The sequence below is a fragment of the Polyodon spathula genome, unplaced genomic scaffold, assembly GCF_017654505.1.
Source record: "Polyodon spathula isolate WHYD16114869_AA unplaced genomic scaffold, ASM1765450v1 scaffolds_3257, whole genome shotgun sequence".
In the NCBI taxonomy this organism is placed as follows: domain Eukaryota; kingdom Metazoa; phylum Chordata; class Actinopteri; order Acipenseriformes; family Polyodontidae; genus Polyodon; species Polyodon spathula.
In genome coordinates this window covers 1-18,584 of record NW_024474721.1, presented here as the reverse complement: position 1 = coordinate 18,584, position 18,584 = coordinate 1, and the positions used below count along the sequence as shown (strand labels likewise).

General features: G+C 41.5%; 1 gene segment (V, D, J or C); it reads left to right on the top strand.

Moving 5' to 3' along the window:
* The first annotated feature begins 7,402 nt into the window (after positions 1-7,402).
* On the top strand, positions 7,403-7,969 carry LOC121311529. The segment is given in 2 exon segments: positions 7,403-7,498; positions 7,641-7,969. Coding segments are annotated over 2 exon segments (375 nt in total).
* The last annotated feature ends 10,615 nt before the right edge of the window (positions 7,970-18,584 follow it).

Sequence of the window (18,584 nt, the reverse complement as noted above, 5' to 3'; positions counted from 1 at the left end):
GAAAATACTGTTTCTAACAACCAAAAGATTATTGCTTCCTGATTTCTCCTTTACAGACCAGCAAACTCCCGCTTCAAACACTCTGCATCCACAAAAAAACACACCCAAAAAAGAATCACCCCAGCGAAAAAGAATCAACCCCCCCACCAGCAAGTAATAGTCCTATTTAAAGAGCCACCAATTAAGATACTTAGACTTAATGATACATCAAGCCCAATAAGACCTTTGCGAAGGCAATTAAGGGAAACAGCTGAATCTAAATGGAATGTCCATGAGGCAATTAAAGAAAAGATCCTCAGTTAAAACAAGAGAGAAAGTCCAGTGCAGAGATAAACCCCTACCAAAAGTTAACAGTAAATTGAAATAGCTTCACCTAATTTTACCTTATGGAATCTGAAAGGCCCACTTTAAAAATGAGAACAAAATTAGTTATTTAGCAATTAAACTGAGAATTAAATTAACCTGGCCAGGTATTCTGATACTCAATTAAGAGCGGCATGCAGAAAATTACTTATGCTGCGTTCATGTAGCTAGTGTTACATTATTATTATTATTATTATTATTATTATTATTATTATTATTATTATTATTAGTGCCCTGCATATGTATTGGGACAGGGAAGTCAAAAGTGCTATTTCTGCTGTACGCTCAAGCAGAATGAATCTCCTGATTTAAATCTGATCGAACATGCATTTCACTTGCTGAAGAGGAGACTGAACTCAGAAACTCCCCAAAACAAGCGACAGCTGGAAATGGCTGCAGTAAAGGCTTGGCAAAGCATCTCAAAGGACGATACCAAGAGTTTGGTGATGTCAGTGGGTCGCAGACTCGCTGCTGTTGTTGCATGCAAGGGATTTGCGACTAAGTACTCACTTTTATGCTTCCTATAGTTGGTTTAAGATGAATTGTCCCAATACTTCTGCTCACGTAAAATGGGGGGATGGACCTCTGAGCTTCTCTTAGCTGGTAAAACATGTATGTATTGAAACAGCCAGAAATAAAAGGTGACATTCTGTACTTTTGCCTCATATTCATCTTTTCCTCGTACTATCATATTGCTTGAGTGTACAGCAGAAATAGCAATTTTGACTTTACTGTCCCAATAATTATTGAAGGCTGTAGGTTTAAAAAATACAAGACTTTGAACAAGCAGGGAGAGAGTGAATAAAGGGATCCAAAGAAAACATTGGTCCTGTTTCAATGTGTATTCAGTTTATTGTTCCTGAGCTCATAATAAAGCCTATTGCAAATGGTTTGAGGCTTTTGAGAGTTTGCTAAGCGTGATTTACAGCACTTCAGACGCTGCAGTTCTCTTCTTCTGACAGCAGATGGCAGTGTCTCCCTCAGAATGGCAGCGCTGGAACAGATCACAGTTCAATGTGAAAACACTGCAGGCTGTGTATTACTGAGCTCCAGAGTAACAGTGAGACCAGCCTGCTGTGCTTCCCTGCAGAACAGATTCACACTCACCCACCTCATCAGCTCAGTGCAGCATGGATGTGTGGAAGACTGCGTTTGCGCAGCATGTATTTATGCATGGAATATCTGCTTTGAACACATTTCTCCAGATCTCTTACAAGCAGGATGAATGAGAAGGAATTAAAACAGTTTACCTGTGAATTCTCCAAAGAAATATTGCAAAAAGCTTCTTTCCTAAAATCATTAAGGGGTGTGTATTTAAAGCACGATGACTGTGACAGCTACCCTTTAAACAATGATCTGTGTGAATCAATCAGGGCCCAGTTGTTTGCTGATAATCTGTGCTAATGGGCTAATTGTTCTATTAGTGCTCAATACACAGTCTAGGCTGAGTCTAAATTGACACATGGGACTCAATTAAAGATGAGAAGATCCCTCCTTGAAATACTCAAGGTCCTGATTATGAATGAGAAATGATCAATCATAAAACACATGATTTGAGTGGATGAGAATAATAAGATTTGTTTGAAACATTTCCCCAGCCCCTCTATCATAGTCGAGGGATTCCAGTGTGCAGTGATTCTGGGAGTCAGCAATATAAACAAGCTGCTTTAAATAATGCACAGAAACGTATGCAAATGTCCAGGGCTTCACTTCCTATTTAACTCTGCTGCAGTGCAGATAGGAGCAGGAGGAGAGGTAGCCTGTCTGCTGGTTACAACACTTTCTTCTTTCAATAAGCACAATACTGCAGTACAATGGGGATTTTAACAGCTCTCTGTATAATAATGACAGCTCTATCAAGTAAGTATGTGACACTTGTGGAAATTAGCCTGCATTGATTCTGTATATTACTTGATGATTTAGCAGTAGTTACTGTACGTTGTTTGCTTTTTTCCTCAAGGTGTGCGGTCTGATGTAGTGTTGACTGAGTCCGGGGCAGGAGTTGCAAAGCCTGGAGGGTCCAATAAACTGTCCTGTAAAGCCTCTGGATTCACATTCAGCAGCTACTTGATGGTCTGGGTTCGACAAGCTCCTGGAAAGGGTCTGGAATGGGTGGCTTACATTAAGCGCTGCTGGTAGTAGTACAAGCTATGCCTCGTCTGTCCAGGGAAGATTCACCATCTCCAGAGACAATTCCAACAGCATGCTGTATTTACAAATGAACAGCCTGAAGACTGAAGACTCTGCCCTGTATTACTGTGCTCGAGACCCCACAGTGATGCAATCAAAGCAAGCAGCCGTACAAAAAACCCTCTCTTCAGGACTGCAGCACTGATCACTCACAGCTTCTGCTTTCTTTTTCATGATTGAGTTGTGCCAGGTCAACCACGAGATTCAGACTGTTTGTCTGTTAGAAAACCACTCAGTGAATTTCGAAGAAAACAAAAGTGGCAACTCCCCAGACATGCAAACAATCAGCTGGACAAAATCTATATGACTCCCCAGTCCCCCTTATCTGTGATGATACAAGAATAGAAAGCACACATGGGTTATGAAGAGAGAAGGAAGGAAATTCAATCTGTTCTGCCTGAAGTTCATAAACAAACACAACAGAAGCTGACAAAATGCACCCTCAGTTTGAAGAGCTCTGCTCACACTGCCAATAGAGAGAGCAACTATTTATCCATATCTTCCAAACGAATTCAGAAAATGTGCAGCAATACTGAAGCAGACTGTCGGCATGCACAGGGGTGCCCTGCCATGCTGCAGAGTGCAATCCATGCTAAATGGATACAATGCAGCTCTGCTGGGGCTGTGTTTGACATGCTTTCAGTTTGTGTAGAGACAGGATTGTTCAGGTACTCAACACAAACACTCCATCCCAAATACAAGGACTTGGGGCTTGATTTGATGTGCTTGTAATGTGCTGGGATAAGACACAGCTGGATGTTTTACTGCAGTTGACAGCACTGAGGAATAACCCTGGATTGCATCAGCCACCTCTCTGTAGTTCTCACTGCGTTCCCTCCATACTGCACACAAGGGCTTGAACCAATCAAGGGGAATTCTCTGCTGCTGTTCAATTCTTTATTCAAACCCAGCTGTGGTTTCTTCCTAGCAAATAAGCCCCTTGGTTTCTTCTATCCTTCCCATTGCAAATACACTGCAACAGCCATAGTAGTTCTAATATATTTAGGTGGAAATGTGGAAAATAAAACATTGCATTATACTGTAATATAAAGGGAAGATTGAACACAATCCATGATTCTGTGTTGCTAACTGACCAGCCTTTCATTCCTCTGGGGGTCTGGGATCCAGTCCAGCTGGGCAGGTCTTCAGTAAAAGCAGTGTTGGGTCACTTCTTGGTGTCCAGTCAACATTAGTCCACATCACATAGAAGTTACATAGTAAATACATGTGTACTTACACATAATTACAATGTTATTATGCATAGTTACAATGTACTGAATGTGTACATCTTAATGTAAAGTTTTTCCCCGTACAGAAATACGGTAACATGTAGATCTTATCGTTGTCATTTACAAACGCAACATTGCAAATGGTTTGAGTCTTTTGAGAGTTTGGTGAGTGTGATTGAAGCACCTCCAGACACTGCAGTTCTCTTCTTCTGACAGCAGATGGCAGTGTCTCCCTCAGAATGGCAGCGCTGGAACAGAACACAGTTCAATGTGAAAACACTGCAGGCTGTGTATTACTGAGCTCCAGAGTAACAGTGAGACCAGCCTGCTGTGCTTCCCTGCAGAACAGATTCACACTCACCCACCTCATCAGCTCAGTGCAGCATGGATGTGTGGAAGACTGCGTTTGCGCAGCATGTATTTATGCATGGAATATCTGCTTTGAACACATTTCTCCAGATCTCTTACAAGCAGGATGAAGGAGATGGAATTAAAACAGTTTACCTGTGAATTCTCCAAAGAAATATTGGAAAAAGCTTCTTTCCTAAAATCATTAAGGGGTGTGTATTTAAAGCACGATGACTGTGACAGCTACCCTTTAAACAATGATCTGTGTGAATCAATCAGGGCCCAGTTGTTTGCTGATAATCTGTGCTAATGGGCTGATTGTTCTATTAGTGCTCAATACACAGTCTAGGCTGAGTCTAAATTGACACATGGGACTCAATTAAAGATGAGAAAATCCCTCCTTCAAATACTCAAGGTCCTGATTATGAATGAGAAATGATCAATCATAAAACACATGACTTGAGTGGATGAGAATAATAAGATTTGTTTGACACATTTCCCCAGCCCCTCTATCATAGTCGAGGGATTCCAGTGTGCAGTGATTCTGGGAGTCAGCAATATAAACAAGCTGCTTTAAATAATGCACAGAAACGTATGCAAATGTCCAGGGCTTCACTTCCTATTTAACTCTGCTGCAGTGCAGATAGGAGCAGGAGGAGAGGTAGCCTGTCTGCTGGTTACAACACTTTCTTCTTTCAATAAGCACAATACTGCAGTACAATGGGGATTTTAACAGCTCTCTGTATAATAATGACAGCTCTATCAAGTAAGTATGTGACACTTGTGGAAATTAGCCTGCATTGATTCTGTATATTACTTGATGTTTTAGCAGTAGTTACTGTACGTTGTTTGCTTTTTTCTTCAAGGTGTCCGGTCTGATGTAGTGTTGACTGAGTCCGGGGCAGGAGTTGCAAAGCCTGGAGGGTCCAATAAACTGTCCTGTAAAGCCTCTGGATTCACATTCAGCAGCTATGCTATGGGCTGGGTTCGACAAGCTCCTGGAAAGGGTCTGGAATGGGTGGCTTGGATTAGCAGCAGTGGTGGTGGTAGTAGTACATACTATACCCAGTCTGTCCAGGGAAGATTCACCATCTCCAGAGACAATTCCAACAGCATGCTGTATTTACAAATGAACAGCCTGAAGACTGAAGACTCTGCCCTGTATTACTGTGCTCGAGACCCACAGTGAGGAAGTGCAATGCAGGACTCGTACAAAAACTATCCCATTAGATACATGAGCATAGAAAGAGGAAGTGAGAATGGTAACTGCTATTCTTGAATCTACATTAACTTCATAAAGCGCATCAAACTTTATTAAATGTGTTCAAAATATCAACATAAAGAGAGCCCCTGATATTATTGATTCGCGTCACAGAGCTGAGGTGGGTGTGTCTCAGTCACAATGCTGTTATTGAGTTCAGGATCAGCTGCATTACTTGTGGAAGGATTGGCTCACTTTTTCAGTTCCAGGGCACATGTTATTCTGTAGTAATCACTGAGGAACCAGAAGGAAAGCACACTTAGTGTAATGATAAAACAATGCACTTGTAATCCCAGTAATTCCACTGCAGTTACCACATGCCTATGTTGTTTCTTCAATGTAATGTGAGCCCTTTAAGCGAAAGTCTCTCTGCAGTCCAGTCTAGAAGCATTGTTCTAAACAGCTGGCCACATCTCCGGATTGTGCCGCTGCTAGGATTCACTGGACCCGGGTGCAAGAGCGTGAAGTAGACCCCCCCCTTCTCCAAAAAAATAAAATAAAAAAATCAACCTAAAATAAATCTAATTGAAGTTTTGTTCCAAAAATGAGTACAAATCATGTGTGATTTTTGGGGAATTCAGCGTCATTTTATTTAGCTGCACAGGTTTATGTTTGATGATTTCAACTCTTGGCTCTTTGGTACAAATTTCAGGCCAGGTAGCTGGATCATAAAAATCACATGAAGGTGCCTGACTGGGTCCCGGGTTCACAATACATGATTCAGGACCTTGTATTTGCTGTTGTTGCGCATTTCCAATCCCGTGTCTCTGATTCCCGTCTTTTCTCTGGCTCAGCTGTTGCTTGTTTTTCGTGCGGGGAGAAGGTAGGCCATCCTGCTGCTGCTCTACACTTCCCCCTGCTGTTGTCGGCCCGCTTTCAAACCATTTACTGTACACATTTTTTTTTTAGCATTGTCTGCTTGTTTTTGATACATTTCTAGCTGTCTTTTCTGCTCTTTTCGCTTTGAACAACCTGACTTGTGTTTTGACAGCATATTCGATATACCGGACGCTATGTACTTGTTAGCAGAACTGCAGAAAGTGACCTTACTCCCACCCAGCGCTTTTATTTATTTGACCAGGCAAGTCTATTATGGAAAATGGGGGTGTGATGTAGGAGTTCGCACAGAGAATTAAAGTTGGCTGATAGGCCTGTGTGTTTATTTTTTTCAGAAGTATTTGTGATTATATACCTTGTTAGTAAACTGTTTGTTATAATCTTTATAAACAGCAGCTGTGAAAGAATTTACCCCCCCCCACCCCCCCTCTAAATGGAACAGTCTTGTTTTTGAATCCAGACTGACCTGTTATAAAGCTTCACGCTGAGTCCCGCCTACCTAGCTTTGATTTGATGATGTGTGTATTGACTGACAGCACAACTTTGCATTGGTTTATTTTGCAGTAGCCTGAAACCGAGTCTCCTGAAACCAAGTCCCAAGACACAGAGTGGCTTCCTGTTCCCTCAGCTTTAGATGGGCACACTGCAAAAAAAAAAAAACACACTTTAGTTAGAATAACTATCTTTGTATCTTTTTTAAATTCCTGAAGAAAATCTGACAGAGACGTGCATCACAATCAAAAGAAATCAATAGAAATGAAAGCACAGAAGCTGTTGCATTGTGTTCAGTGCAATTGAGAGTGTGTGGAGATGCATTTGATTGTTGTCTGTTGTCTTGACCTCATTCAGAACTAAGCACAGAATCATCCCCAGTGAAGCCACTGCTTTTCAATCACTGCAAACAAGCCTGTGAGTGTGAATCAAACAGGACCGTGATGTATTATTAATATCATTGCAAAGAATATTCTCACGGCATCAACCAATAATACAATAACATGCTATAACAAATCCACAGTCCATTGTACTGTAAGCAAACTGTTACATGGGTTCCTGTGTTGTGTTCAGTGAACTCTGTATCCTGCTGAATTTATCCAGCCATATGCAAACTCAGAGCCCCCACTTCCTATTTATTGCAGAGCAGAGGCACCCAGAAGGCAGATGCCAGGGACCTGGGCAATGGTATAGAAGTGACACACAGTGTAGCGTCTCATTACCGAACCAGACATGGGAGGCATTGCACAGCTCTGCATCGTACTGTACTGCTTGGCAGGTAGGAGCCTGGACTGATTGAATTACAATCATTCACACAAAGCCAAGTCATTGGCTTGTGAATTTTGCAGCAGCCATTTAGAACAGCGTTGTGTGCTGCTTTGAGGTCAGTGAAGGGTTTTGATGTGCTTTTCTGCTTTCAGGTGTTTGGGCGGACATTGTTTTGAAGCAGTCCGATCCTGAGGTTAGAAAGCCAGGAGGTTCTGTGAAACTGTCCTGTCAAGGCTCCGGGCAAGACAGTGATGGGGATACTATCACTGCTTATGAGATGAGCTGGATTCGACAAGCTCCTGGAAAGGGTCTGGAATGGGTGGCTTGGATTGATACTGCTGGTAGTAGTACAAGCTATGCCTCGTCTGTCCAGGGAAGATTCACCATCTCCAGAGACAATTCCAACAGCATGCTGTATTTACAAATGAACAGCCTGAAGACTGAAGACTCTGCCCTGTATTACTGTGCTGTTGCACAGTGAGTTAGTTCAATGCACTGCTTGTACAGAAACTCTACCCACAGTGGAGTGCTCTACAGCACACTGCACTGATCAGCAATACTCTTAGCTGAATCATTCTGTTGTTCATCGTCAATGCCATTTAGATGCAATTCCATGTTATTTACTTGAATGTTCAGTTCAGATGAAAGGCATTTACTAAACCAGACTACGTAGAAAACCTGCAATGATGTGTCTCTCCTTTGTCTGCTCATTGCAAATAAGTCACTGTTTGAAGAGCTCTGCTCACACTGCCAACAGAGATAGGAACTATTTATCCATATCTTCCAAACGAATTCAGAAAATGTGCAGCAATACTGAGGCAGACTGTCGGCATGCACAGGGGTGCCCTGCCATGCTGCAGAGTGCAATCCATGCTAAATGGATACAATGCAGCTCTGCTGGGGCTGTGTTTGACATGCTTTCAGTTTGTGTAGAGACAGGATTGTTCAGGTACTCAACACAAACACTCCATCCCAAATACAAGGACTTGGGGCTTGATTTGATGTGCTTGTAATGTGCTGGGATAAGACACAGCTGGATGTTTTACTGCAGTTGACAGCACTGAGGAATAACCCTGGATTGCATCAGCCACCTCTCTGTAGTTCTCACTGCGTTCCCTCCATACTGCACACAAGGGCTTGAACCAATCAAGGGGAATTCTCTGCTGCTGTTCAATTCTTTATTCAAACCCAGCTGTGGTTTCTTCCTAGCAAATAAGCCCCTTGGTTTCTTCTATCCTTCCCATTGCAAATACACTGCAACAGCCATAGTAGTTCTAATATATTTAGGTGGAAATGTGGAAAATAAAACATTGCATTATACTGTAATATAAAGGGAAGACTGAACACAATCCATGATTCTGTGTTGCTAACTGACCAGCCTTTCATTCCTCTGGGGGTCTGGGTTCCAGTCCAGCTGGGCAGGTCTTCAGTAAAAGCAGTGTTGGGTCACTTCTTGGTGTCCAGTCAACATTACTCCACATCACATAGAAGTTACATAGTAAATACATGTGCACTTACACATAATTACAATGTTATTCATTCATAGTTACAATGTACTGAATGTGTACATCTTAATGTAAAGTTTTTCCCCGTACAGAAATACGGTAACATGTAGATCTTATCATTGTCATTTACAAACGCAACATTGCAAATGGTTTGAGTCTTTTGAGAGTTTGCTAAGTGTGATTGAAGCACCTCCAGACGGTGCAGTTCTATTCTTCTGACAGCAGATGGCAGTGTCTCCCTCAGAATGGCAGCACTGGAACAGATCACAGTTCAATGTGAAAACACTGCAGGCTGTGTATTACTGAGCTCCAGAGTAACAGTGAGACCAGCCTGCTGTGCTTCCCTGCAGAACAGATTCACACTCACCCACCTCATCAGCTCAGTGCAGCATGGATGTGTGGAAGACTGCGTTTGCGCAGCATGTATTTATGCATGGAATATCTGCTTTGAACACATTTCTCCAGATCTCTTACAAGCAGGATGAATGAGAAGCAATTAAAACAGTTTACCTGTGAATTCTCCAAAGAAATATTGCAAAAAGCTTCTTTCCTAAAATCATTAAGGGGTGTGTATTTAAAGCACGATGACTGTGCCAGCTACCCTTTAAACAATGATCTGTGTGAATCAATCAGGGCCCAGTTGTTTGCTGATAATCTGTGCTAATGGGCTAATTGTTCTATTAGTGCTCAATACACAGTCTAGGCTGAGTCTAAATTGACACATGGGACTCAATTAAAGATGAGAAGATCCCTCCTTGAAATACTCAAGGTCCTGATTATGAATGAGAAATGATCAATCATAAAACACATGATTTGAGTGGATGAGAATAATAAGATTTGTTTGACACATTTCCCCAGCCCCTCTATCATAGTCGAGGGATTCCAGTGTGCAGTGATTCTGGGAGTCAGCAATATAAACAAGCTGCTTTAAATAATGCACAGAAACGTATGCAAATGTCCAGGGCTTCACTTCCTATTTAACTCTGCTGCAGTGCAGATAGGAGCAGGAGGAGAGGTAGCCTGTCTGCTGGTTACAACACTTTCTTCTTTCAATAAGCACAATACTGCAGTACAATGGGGATTTTAACAGCTCTCTGTATAATAATGACAGCTCTATCAAGTAAGTATGTGACACTTGTGGAGATTAGCCTGCATTGATTCTGTATATTACTTGATGTTTTAGCAGTAGTTACTGTACGTTGTTTGCTTTTTTCCTCAAGGTGTCCGGTCTGATGTAGTGTTGACTGAGTCCGGAGCAGGAGTTGCAAAGCCTGGAGGGTCCCATAAACTGTCCTGTAAAGCCTCTGGATTCACATTCAGCAGCCACTGGATGGGCTGGGTTCGACAAGCTCCTGGAAAGGGTCTGGAATGGGTGGCTGGATTAGCAGCAGTGCTGCTGGTAGTAGTACAAGCTATGCCCCGTCTGTCCAGGGAAGATTCACCATCTCCAGAGACGATTCCAACAGCATGCTGTATTTACAAATGAACAGCCTGAAGACTGAAGACTCTGCCCTGTATTACTGTGCTCGAGACCCACAGTGAGGAAGTGCAATGCAGGACTCGTACAAAAACTATCCCATTAGATATATGTGCATAGAAAGAGGAAGTGAGAATGGTAACTGCTATTCTTGAATCTACATTAACTTCATAAAGCGCATCAAACTTTATTAAATGTGTTCAAAATATCAACATAAAGAGAGCCCCTGATATTATTGATTCGCGTCACAGAGCTGAGGTGGGTGTGTCTCAGTCACAATGCTGTTATTGAGTTCAGGATCAGCTGCATTACTTGTGGAAGGATTGGCTCACTTTTTTAGTTCCAGGGCACATGTTATTCTGTAGTAATCACTGAGGAACTAGAAGGAAAGCACACTTAGTGTAATGATAAAACAATGCACTTGTAATCCCATTAATTCCACTGCAGTTACCACATGCCTATGTTGTCACTTCAATGTAATGTGAGCCCTTTAAGTGAAAGTCTCTCTGCAGTCCAGTCTGGAAGCATTGTTCTAAACAGCTTGTAACAAACTCAATTACAGAGGTGGATGAAAACAAGTTTAATTACCTGATCACAATAATAGAATCCCACCTGCAATAATCCCCATATGAAAAGTGATCAGAGTGCCAGAGCCAGGAAATAAAGGCGGGGTTGGACAGTAATCCTGACTGTAAATATCAATCAATCTTTATTTTATATAGAGCCTTTCATAGATGACCACCATCACAAAGTGCTTTACAAGATACAATAACAACAAGAAGATCTATAATACTTCAAATATAGAGAAATGCATCATACATTAAATACAGTGGAAAGAGCAGAATACAGGATAACCCCCATAGTAGCAGCAACACAGCAGCTAATAGCAGATATCAGGCTTAAAGGGCATTGAAAGCAAGAGAGAACAGGAGGGTCTTGAGATCTGATTTAAAGCGAGCGATGGTGGGAGCATTGAGGCAATAAAATCAAACTGCAAAGCAAAAATAGAAATACTGGATAACAATAAAACTGGAGGAGCGAGAAGATAGATGAGTGAAAAAAACAGAAATCACACCCCACAATTACAGGACAATAAATCTAATGAGTTAACCCAAAAATAAAAGACAGTCCAATTTGCGTCCTTGCTCGCCAAATGGGCCGAATCCCAAAAAATACAATTTAAAAAACACAAACCAAAATGTCAAAAAAAAAAACCTGTCCCCTGGCTTAAACTGTCCATGCACAGGACATGATGTGCACTGTCTCTTTCCTTCTCATTGAGTGCTATTGCTTTACATGCAGCACTTCTCATTTCCAGACAGTAGATGGCAGTGTCTCCCACAGAATAGCAGCACTGTAACAGTATAAAGATCTGACACATGCGCATTACTGAGCTTCACAGTAACAGTGAGATCAGTCTGCTGTTCTGCCTGCAAAACACAGTCACACTTCACCACCTCAGCAGCTTCGTAGGACACAGAGAAGTCAAGAAGCATTTAGGGTTTATTGGAAACAGACTACGACTGGATAGTGTTAAAAATACCCCAAACAAAAAACCCAACTATCTACCCTTTTCTTTCTCCAAAATATGAACATAACGTTTGTGTTTAAAATGCCGCTGATCAGCACTGTTCCAAGGTTGTGGATTTCCCCAGCCCCTCTATCATAGTCGAGGGATTCCAGTGTGCAGTGATTCTGGGGGACAGCAATATAAACAAGCTGCTTTAAATAATGCACAGAAACGTATGCAAATGTCCAGGGCTTCACTTCCTATTTAACTCTGCTGCAGTGCAGATAGGAGCAGGAGGAGAGGTAGCCTGTCTGCTGGTTACAACACTTTCTTCTTTCAATAAGCACAATACTGCAGTACAATGGGGATTTTAACAGCTCTCTGTATAATAATGACAGCTCTATCAAGTAAGTATGGGACACTTGTGGAAATTAGCCTGCATTGATTCTGTATATTACTTGATGTTTTAGCAGTAGTTACTGTACGTTGTTTGCTTTTTTCTTCAAGGTGTCCGGTCTGATGTAGTGTTGACTGAGTCCGGGGCAGGAGTTGCAAAGCCTGGAGGGTCCCATAAACTGTCCTGTAAAGCCTCTGGATTCACATTCAGCAGCTACTCCATGGGCTGGGTTCGACAAGCTCCTGGAAAGGGTCCGGAATGGGTGGCTTGGATTAGCAGTGGTGCTGGTAGTTATACAAGCTATGCCCCGTCTGTCCAGGGAAGATTCACCATCTCCAGAGACAATTCCAACAGCATGCTGTATTTACAAATGAACAGCCTGAAGACTGAAGACTCTGCCCTGTATCACTGTGCTGGATACTCACAGTGATGCAATCAAACCAAGCAGCCGTACAAAAACCCCTCTCTTCAGGACTGCAGCACTGATCACTCACAGCTTCTGCTTTCTTTTTCATGGTTGAGTTGTGGCAGATCAACCACGAGATTCAGACTGTTTGTCTGTTAGAAAACCACTCTGTGAATTTCGAAGAAAACAAAAGTGGCAACTCCCCAGCCATGCAAACAATCAGCTGAGCAAAATCTATATGAAGCCCCAGTCGCCCCCCTATCTGTGATGATACAGGAATGGAAAGCACACATGGGTTATGAAGAGAGAGGGAAGGAAATTCAATCTGTTCATCCTGGAGTTCGTAAACAAACCCAGAAGGAGTTTGCGCAAAACAATAAAGACGACAGTCTGGGAGAACATTTCTATGACAAGTTTTGTCAATTTATATGACAGAAAAAGAAGCAGAAAGAGTTACTTTAGGAATGCTTAATATTATAATGTGGCTTATTTATATAATATTTGCATTTTACGATAAAATTGATAAGATATGTATGCATTTATTATTATTATTATTGTTGTTATTATTATTATTATTATAACAAACCCAATCCTTAAGCAACATCCAATAACTAGTATTTTTTGACTGAAATACAAATAAACTACCCTGAACAGTATAAGTCTCCAAAACAGTAGGATTGCGCGACAGAACCAAGAAAAATCGTGGGGTAAGTCAGGATTGTTTACAACAAATAGAACATAGGAAGACAATTAAACCAGAAGACACAGAGTTCAAATAGCAGATGTTATTGTATGTGTGTGGAATATTATACTTGAGACAGATGGATCAAACATTTGGAGTACATGAGTTTTAAGCAGACAGCATTTGAACCCTTCAAAATGTTTACCACTGAGTCCATCAGGCAGTCCTTAGAAAAAGAAAAAAAAAATGTCCATGAAACAACCTCCAATACTTCAAAAGTCCCAAAATATTATCCAATCCGTATTGCGAATATAGTTGAAACAGAAAAGTTGAAAAACAAAACAAAACAAAAATGAAACTTCTGTGCTGGGTGCTCATTAATCCCCAATAAATACACAAAAAGGATAATACTCCAAAACAGTCGGAACAGCCCAGATAATCCAGCAGAAAAGAAAATAAGATTCCTCCCCATTAGTGGATCTCACCCAGTTCTTCCTTGGTCCTGTAGAGCTTGGATTTTCCAACCAGGTAAGAAGACAAAAAGTGATGATAAATGGATTAGTCACTGTTGTTGCTCTTAGGATCCATATAAACAATTTGAATGATGTGGATAGTTTCAGTTTGGCAGGAGATTAGATAACTGGTTAATTTAAACTGGAAAAATGGCAGATTAGAGAAAATACTGTTTCTAACAACCAAAAGATTATTGCTTCCTGATTTCTCCTTTACAGACCAGCAAACTCCCTCTTCAAACACTCTGCATCCACAAAAAACCACACCCAAAAAAGAATCACCCCAGCAAAAAAGGAACCAACCTCCCCACCAGGAAGTAATAGTCCTATTTAAAGAGCCACCAATTAAGATACTTAGACTTAATGATACATCAAGCCCAATAAGACCTTTGCGAAGGCAATTAAGGAAAACAGCTGAATCTAAATAGAATGTCCATGAGGCAATTAAAGAAAAGATCCTCAGTTAAAACAAGAGAGAAAGTCCAGTGCAGAGATAAACCCCTACCAAAAGTTAACAGGAAATTGAAAAAGCTTCACCTAATTTTACCTTATGGAATCTGAAAGGCCCACTTTAAAAATGAGAACAAAATTACTTATTTAGCAATTGAACAGAGAATTAAATTAACCTGGCCAGGTATTCTGATACTCAATTAAGAGCGGCAGGCAGAAAATTACTTATGCTGCGTTCATGTAGCTAGTGTTACATTATTATTATTATTATTATTATTATTATTATTATTATTATTATTATTATTAGTGCCCTGCATATGTATTGGGACAGGGAAGTCAAAAGTGCTATTTCTGCTGTATGCTCAAGCAGAATGAATCTCCTGATTTAAATCTGATCGAACATGCATTTCACTTGCTGAAGAGGAGACTGAACTCAGAAACTCCCCAAAACAAGCGACAGCTGGAAATGGCTGCAGTAAAGGCTTGGCAAAGCATCTCAAAGGACGTTACCAAGAGTTTGGTGATGCCAGTGGGTCGCAGAGTCACTGCTGTTGTTGCATGCAAGGGATTTGCGACTAAGTACTCACTTTTATGCTTCCTATAGTTGGTTTAAGATGAATTGTCCCAATACTTCTGCTCACGTAAAATGGGGGGATGGACCTCTGAGCTTCTCTTAGCTGGTAAAATATGTATGTATTGAAACAGCCAGAAATAAAAGGAGACATTCTGTACTTTTGCCTCATATTCATCTTTTCCTCGTATTTTCATATTGCTTGAGTGTACAGCAGAAATAGCAATTTTGACTTTACTGTCCCAATAATTATTGAAGGCTGTAGGTTTAAAAAATACAAGACTTTGAACAAGCAGGGAGAGAGTGAATAAAGGGATCCAAAGAAAACATTGGTCCTGTTTCAATGTGTATTCAGTTTATTGTTCCTGAGCTCATAATAAAGCCTATTGCAAATGGTTTGAGGCTTTTGAGAGTTTGCTAAGCGTGATTTACAGCACTTCAGACGCTGCAGTTCTCTTCTTCTGACAGCAGATGGCAGTGTCTCCCTCAGAATGGCAGCGCTGGAACAGATCACAGTTCAATGTGAAAACACTGCAGGCTGTGTATTACTGAGCTCCAGAGTAACAGTGAGACCAGCCTGCTGTGCTTCCCTGCAGAACAGATTCACACTCACCCACCTCATCAGCTCAGTGCAGCATGGATGTGTGGAAGACTGCGTTTGCGCAGCATGTATTTATGCATGGAATATCTGCTTTGAACACATTTCTCCAGATCTCTTACAAGCAGGATGAAGGAGATGGAATTAAAACAGTTTACCTGTGAATTCTCCAATGAAATATTGCAAAAAGCTTCTTTCCTAAAATCATTAAGGGGTGTGTATTTAAAGCACGATGACTGTGCCAGCTACCCTTTAAACAATGATCTGTGTGAATCAATCAGGGCCCAGTTGTTTGCTGATAATCTGTGCTAATGGGCTGATTGTTCTATTAGTGCTCAATACACAGTCTAGGCTGAGTCTAAATTGACACATGGGACTCAATTAAAGATGAGAAGATCTCTCCTTGAAATACTCAAGGTCCTGATTATGAATGAGAAATGATCAATTATAAAACACATGATGTGAGTGGATGAGAATAATAAGATTTGTTTGACACATTTCCCCATCCCCTCTATCATAGTCGAGGGATTCCAGTGTGCAGTGATTCTGGGAGTCAGCAATATAAACAAGCTGCTTTAAATAATGCACAGAAACGTATGCAAATGTCCAGGGCTTCACTTCCTATTTAACTCTGCTGCAGTGCAGATAGGAGCAGGAGGAGAGGTAGCCTGTCTGCTGGTTACAACACTTTCTTCTTTCAATAAGCACAATACTGCAGTACAATGGGGATTTTAACAGCTCTCTGTATAATAATGACAGCTCTATCAAGTAAGTGTGTGACAGTTGTGGAAATTAGCCTGCATTGATTCTGTATATTACTTGATGTTTTAGCAGTAGTTACTGTACGTTGTTTGCTTTTTTCTTCAAGGTGTCGGTCTGATGTAGTGTTGACTGAGTCCGGGGCAGGAGTTGCAAAGCCTGGAGGGTCCAATAAACTGTCCTGTAAAGCCTCTGGATTCACATTCAGCAGCTACTTGATGGTCTGGGTTCGACAAGCTCCTGGAAAGGGTCTGGAATGGGTGGCTTACATTAACGATGCTGGTAGTAGAACATACTATGGCTCGTCTGTCCAGGGAAGATTCACCATCTCCAGAGACGATTCCAACAGCATGCTGTATTTACAAATGAACAGCCTGAAGACTGAAGACTCTGCCCTGTATCACTGTGCTGGATACTCACAGTGATGCAATCAAACCAAGCAGCCGTACAAAAACCCCTCTCTTCAGGACTGCAGCACTGATCACTCACAGCTTCTGCTTTCTTTTTCATGATTGAGTTGTGCCAGGTCAACCACGAGATTCAGACTGTTTGTCTGTTAGAAAACCACTCAGTGAATTTCGAAGAGAACAAAAGAGGCAACTCCCCAGACATGCAAACAATCAGCTGGACAAAATCTATATGACTCCCCAGTCCCCCTTATCTGTGATGATACAAGAATAGAAAGCACACATGGGTTATGAAGAGAGAAGGAAGGAAATTCAATCTGTTCTGCCTGAAGTTCATAAACAAACACAACAGAAGCTGACAAAATGAACCCTCAGTTTGAAGAGCTCTGCTCACACTGCCAATAGAGAGAGGAACTATTTATCCATATCTTCCAAACGAATTCAGAAAATGTGCAGCAATACTGAGGCAGACTGTCGGCATGCACAGGGGTGCCCTGCCATGCTGCAGAGTGCAATCCATGCTAAATGGATACAATGCAGCTCTGCTGGGGCTGTGTTTGACATGCTTTCAGTTTGTGTAGAGACAGGATTGTTCAGGTACTCAACACAAACACTCCATCCCAAATACAAGGACTTGGGGCTTGATTTGATGTGCTTGTAATGTGCTGGGATAAGACACAGCTGGATGTTTTACTGCAGTTGACAGCACTGAGGAATAACCCTGGATTGCATCAGCCACCTCTCTGTAGTTCTCACTGCGTTCCCTCCATACTGCACACAAGGGCTTGAACCAATCAAGGGGAATTCTCTGCTGCTGTTCAATTCTTTATTCAAACCCAGCTGTGGTTTCTTCCTAGCAAATAAGCCCCTTGGTTTCTTCTATCCTTCCCATTGCAAATACACTGCAACAGCCATAGTAGTTCTAATATATTTAGGTGGAAATGTGGAAAATAAAACATTGCATTATACTGTAATATAAAGGGAAGATTGAACACAATCCATGATTCTGTGTTGCTAACTGACCAGCCTTTCATTCCTCTGGGGGTCTGGGATCCAGTCCAGCTGGGCAGGTCTTCAGTAAAAGCAGTGTGGTGTCACTTCTTGGTGTCCAGTTAACATTAGTCCACGTCACATAGAAGTTACATAGTAAATACATGGGTATTTACACATGATTACAATGTTATCATTCATCGTTACAATGTACTGAATGTGTACATCTTAATGTAAAGTTTTTCCCCGTACAGAAATACGGTAACATGTAGATCTTATCGTTGTCATTTACAAACGCAACATTGCAAATGGTTTGAGTCTTTTGAGAGTTTGCTAAGTGTGATTGAAGCACCTCCAGACACTGCAGTTCTCTTCTTCTGACAGCAGATGGCAGTGTCTCCCTCAGAATGGCAGCGCTGGAACAGATCACAGTTCAATGTGAAAACACTGCAGGCTGTGTATTACTGAGCTCCAGAGTAACAGTGAGACCAGCCTGCTGTGCTTCCCTGCAGAACAGATTCACACTCACCCACCTCATCAGCTCAGTGCAGCATGGATGTGTGGAAGACTGCTGTGCGCAGCATGTATTTATGCATGGAATATCTGCTTTGAACACATTTCTCCAGATCTCTTACAAGCAGGATGAAGGAGATGGAATTAAAACAGTTTACCTGTGAATTCTCCAAAGAAATATTGCAAAAAGCTTCTTTCCTAAAATCATTAAGGGGTGTGTATTTAAAGCACGATGACTGTGACAGCTACCCTTTAAACAATGATCTGTGTGAATCAATCAGGGCCCAGTTGTTTGCTGATAATCTGTGCTAATGGGCTG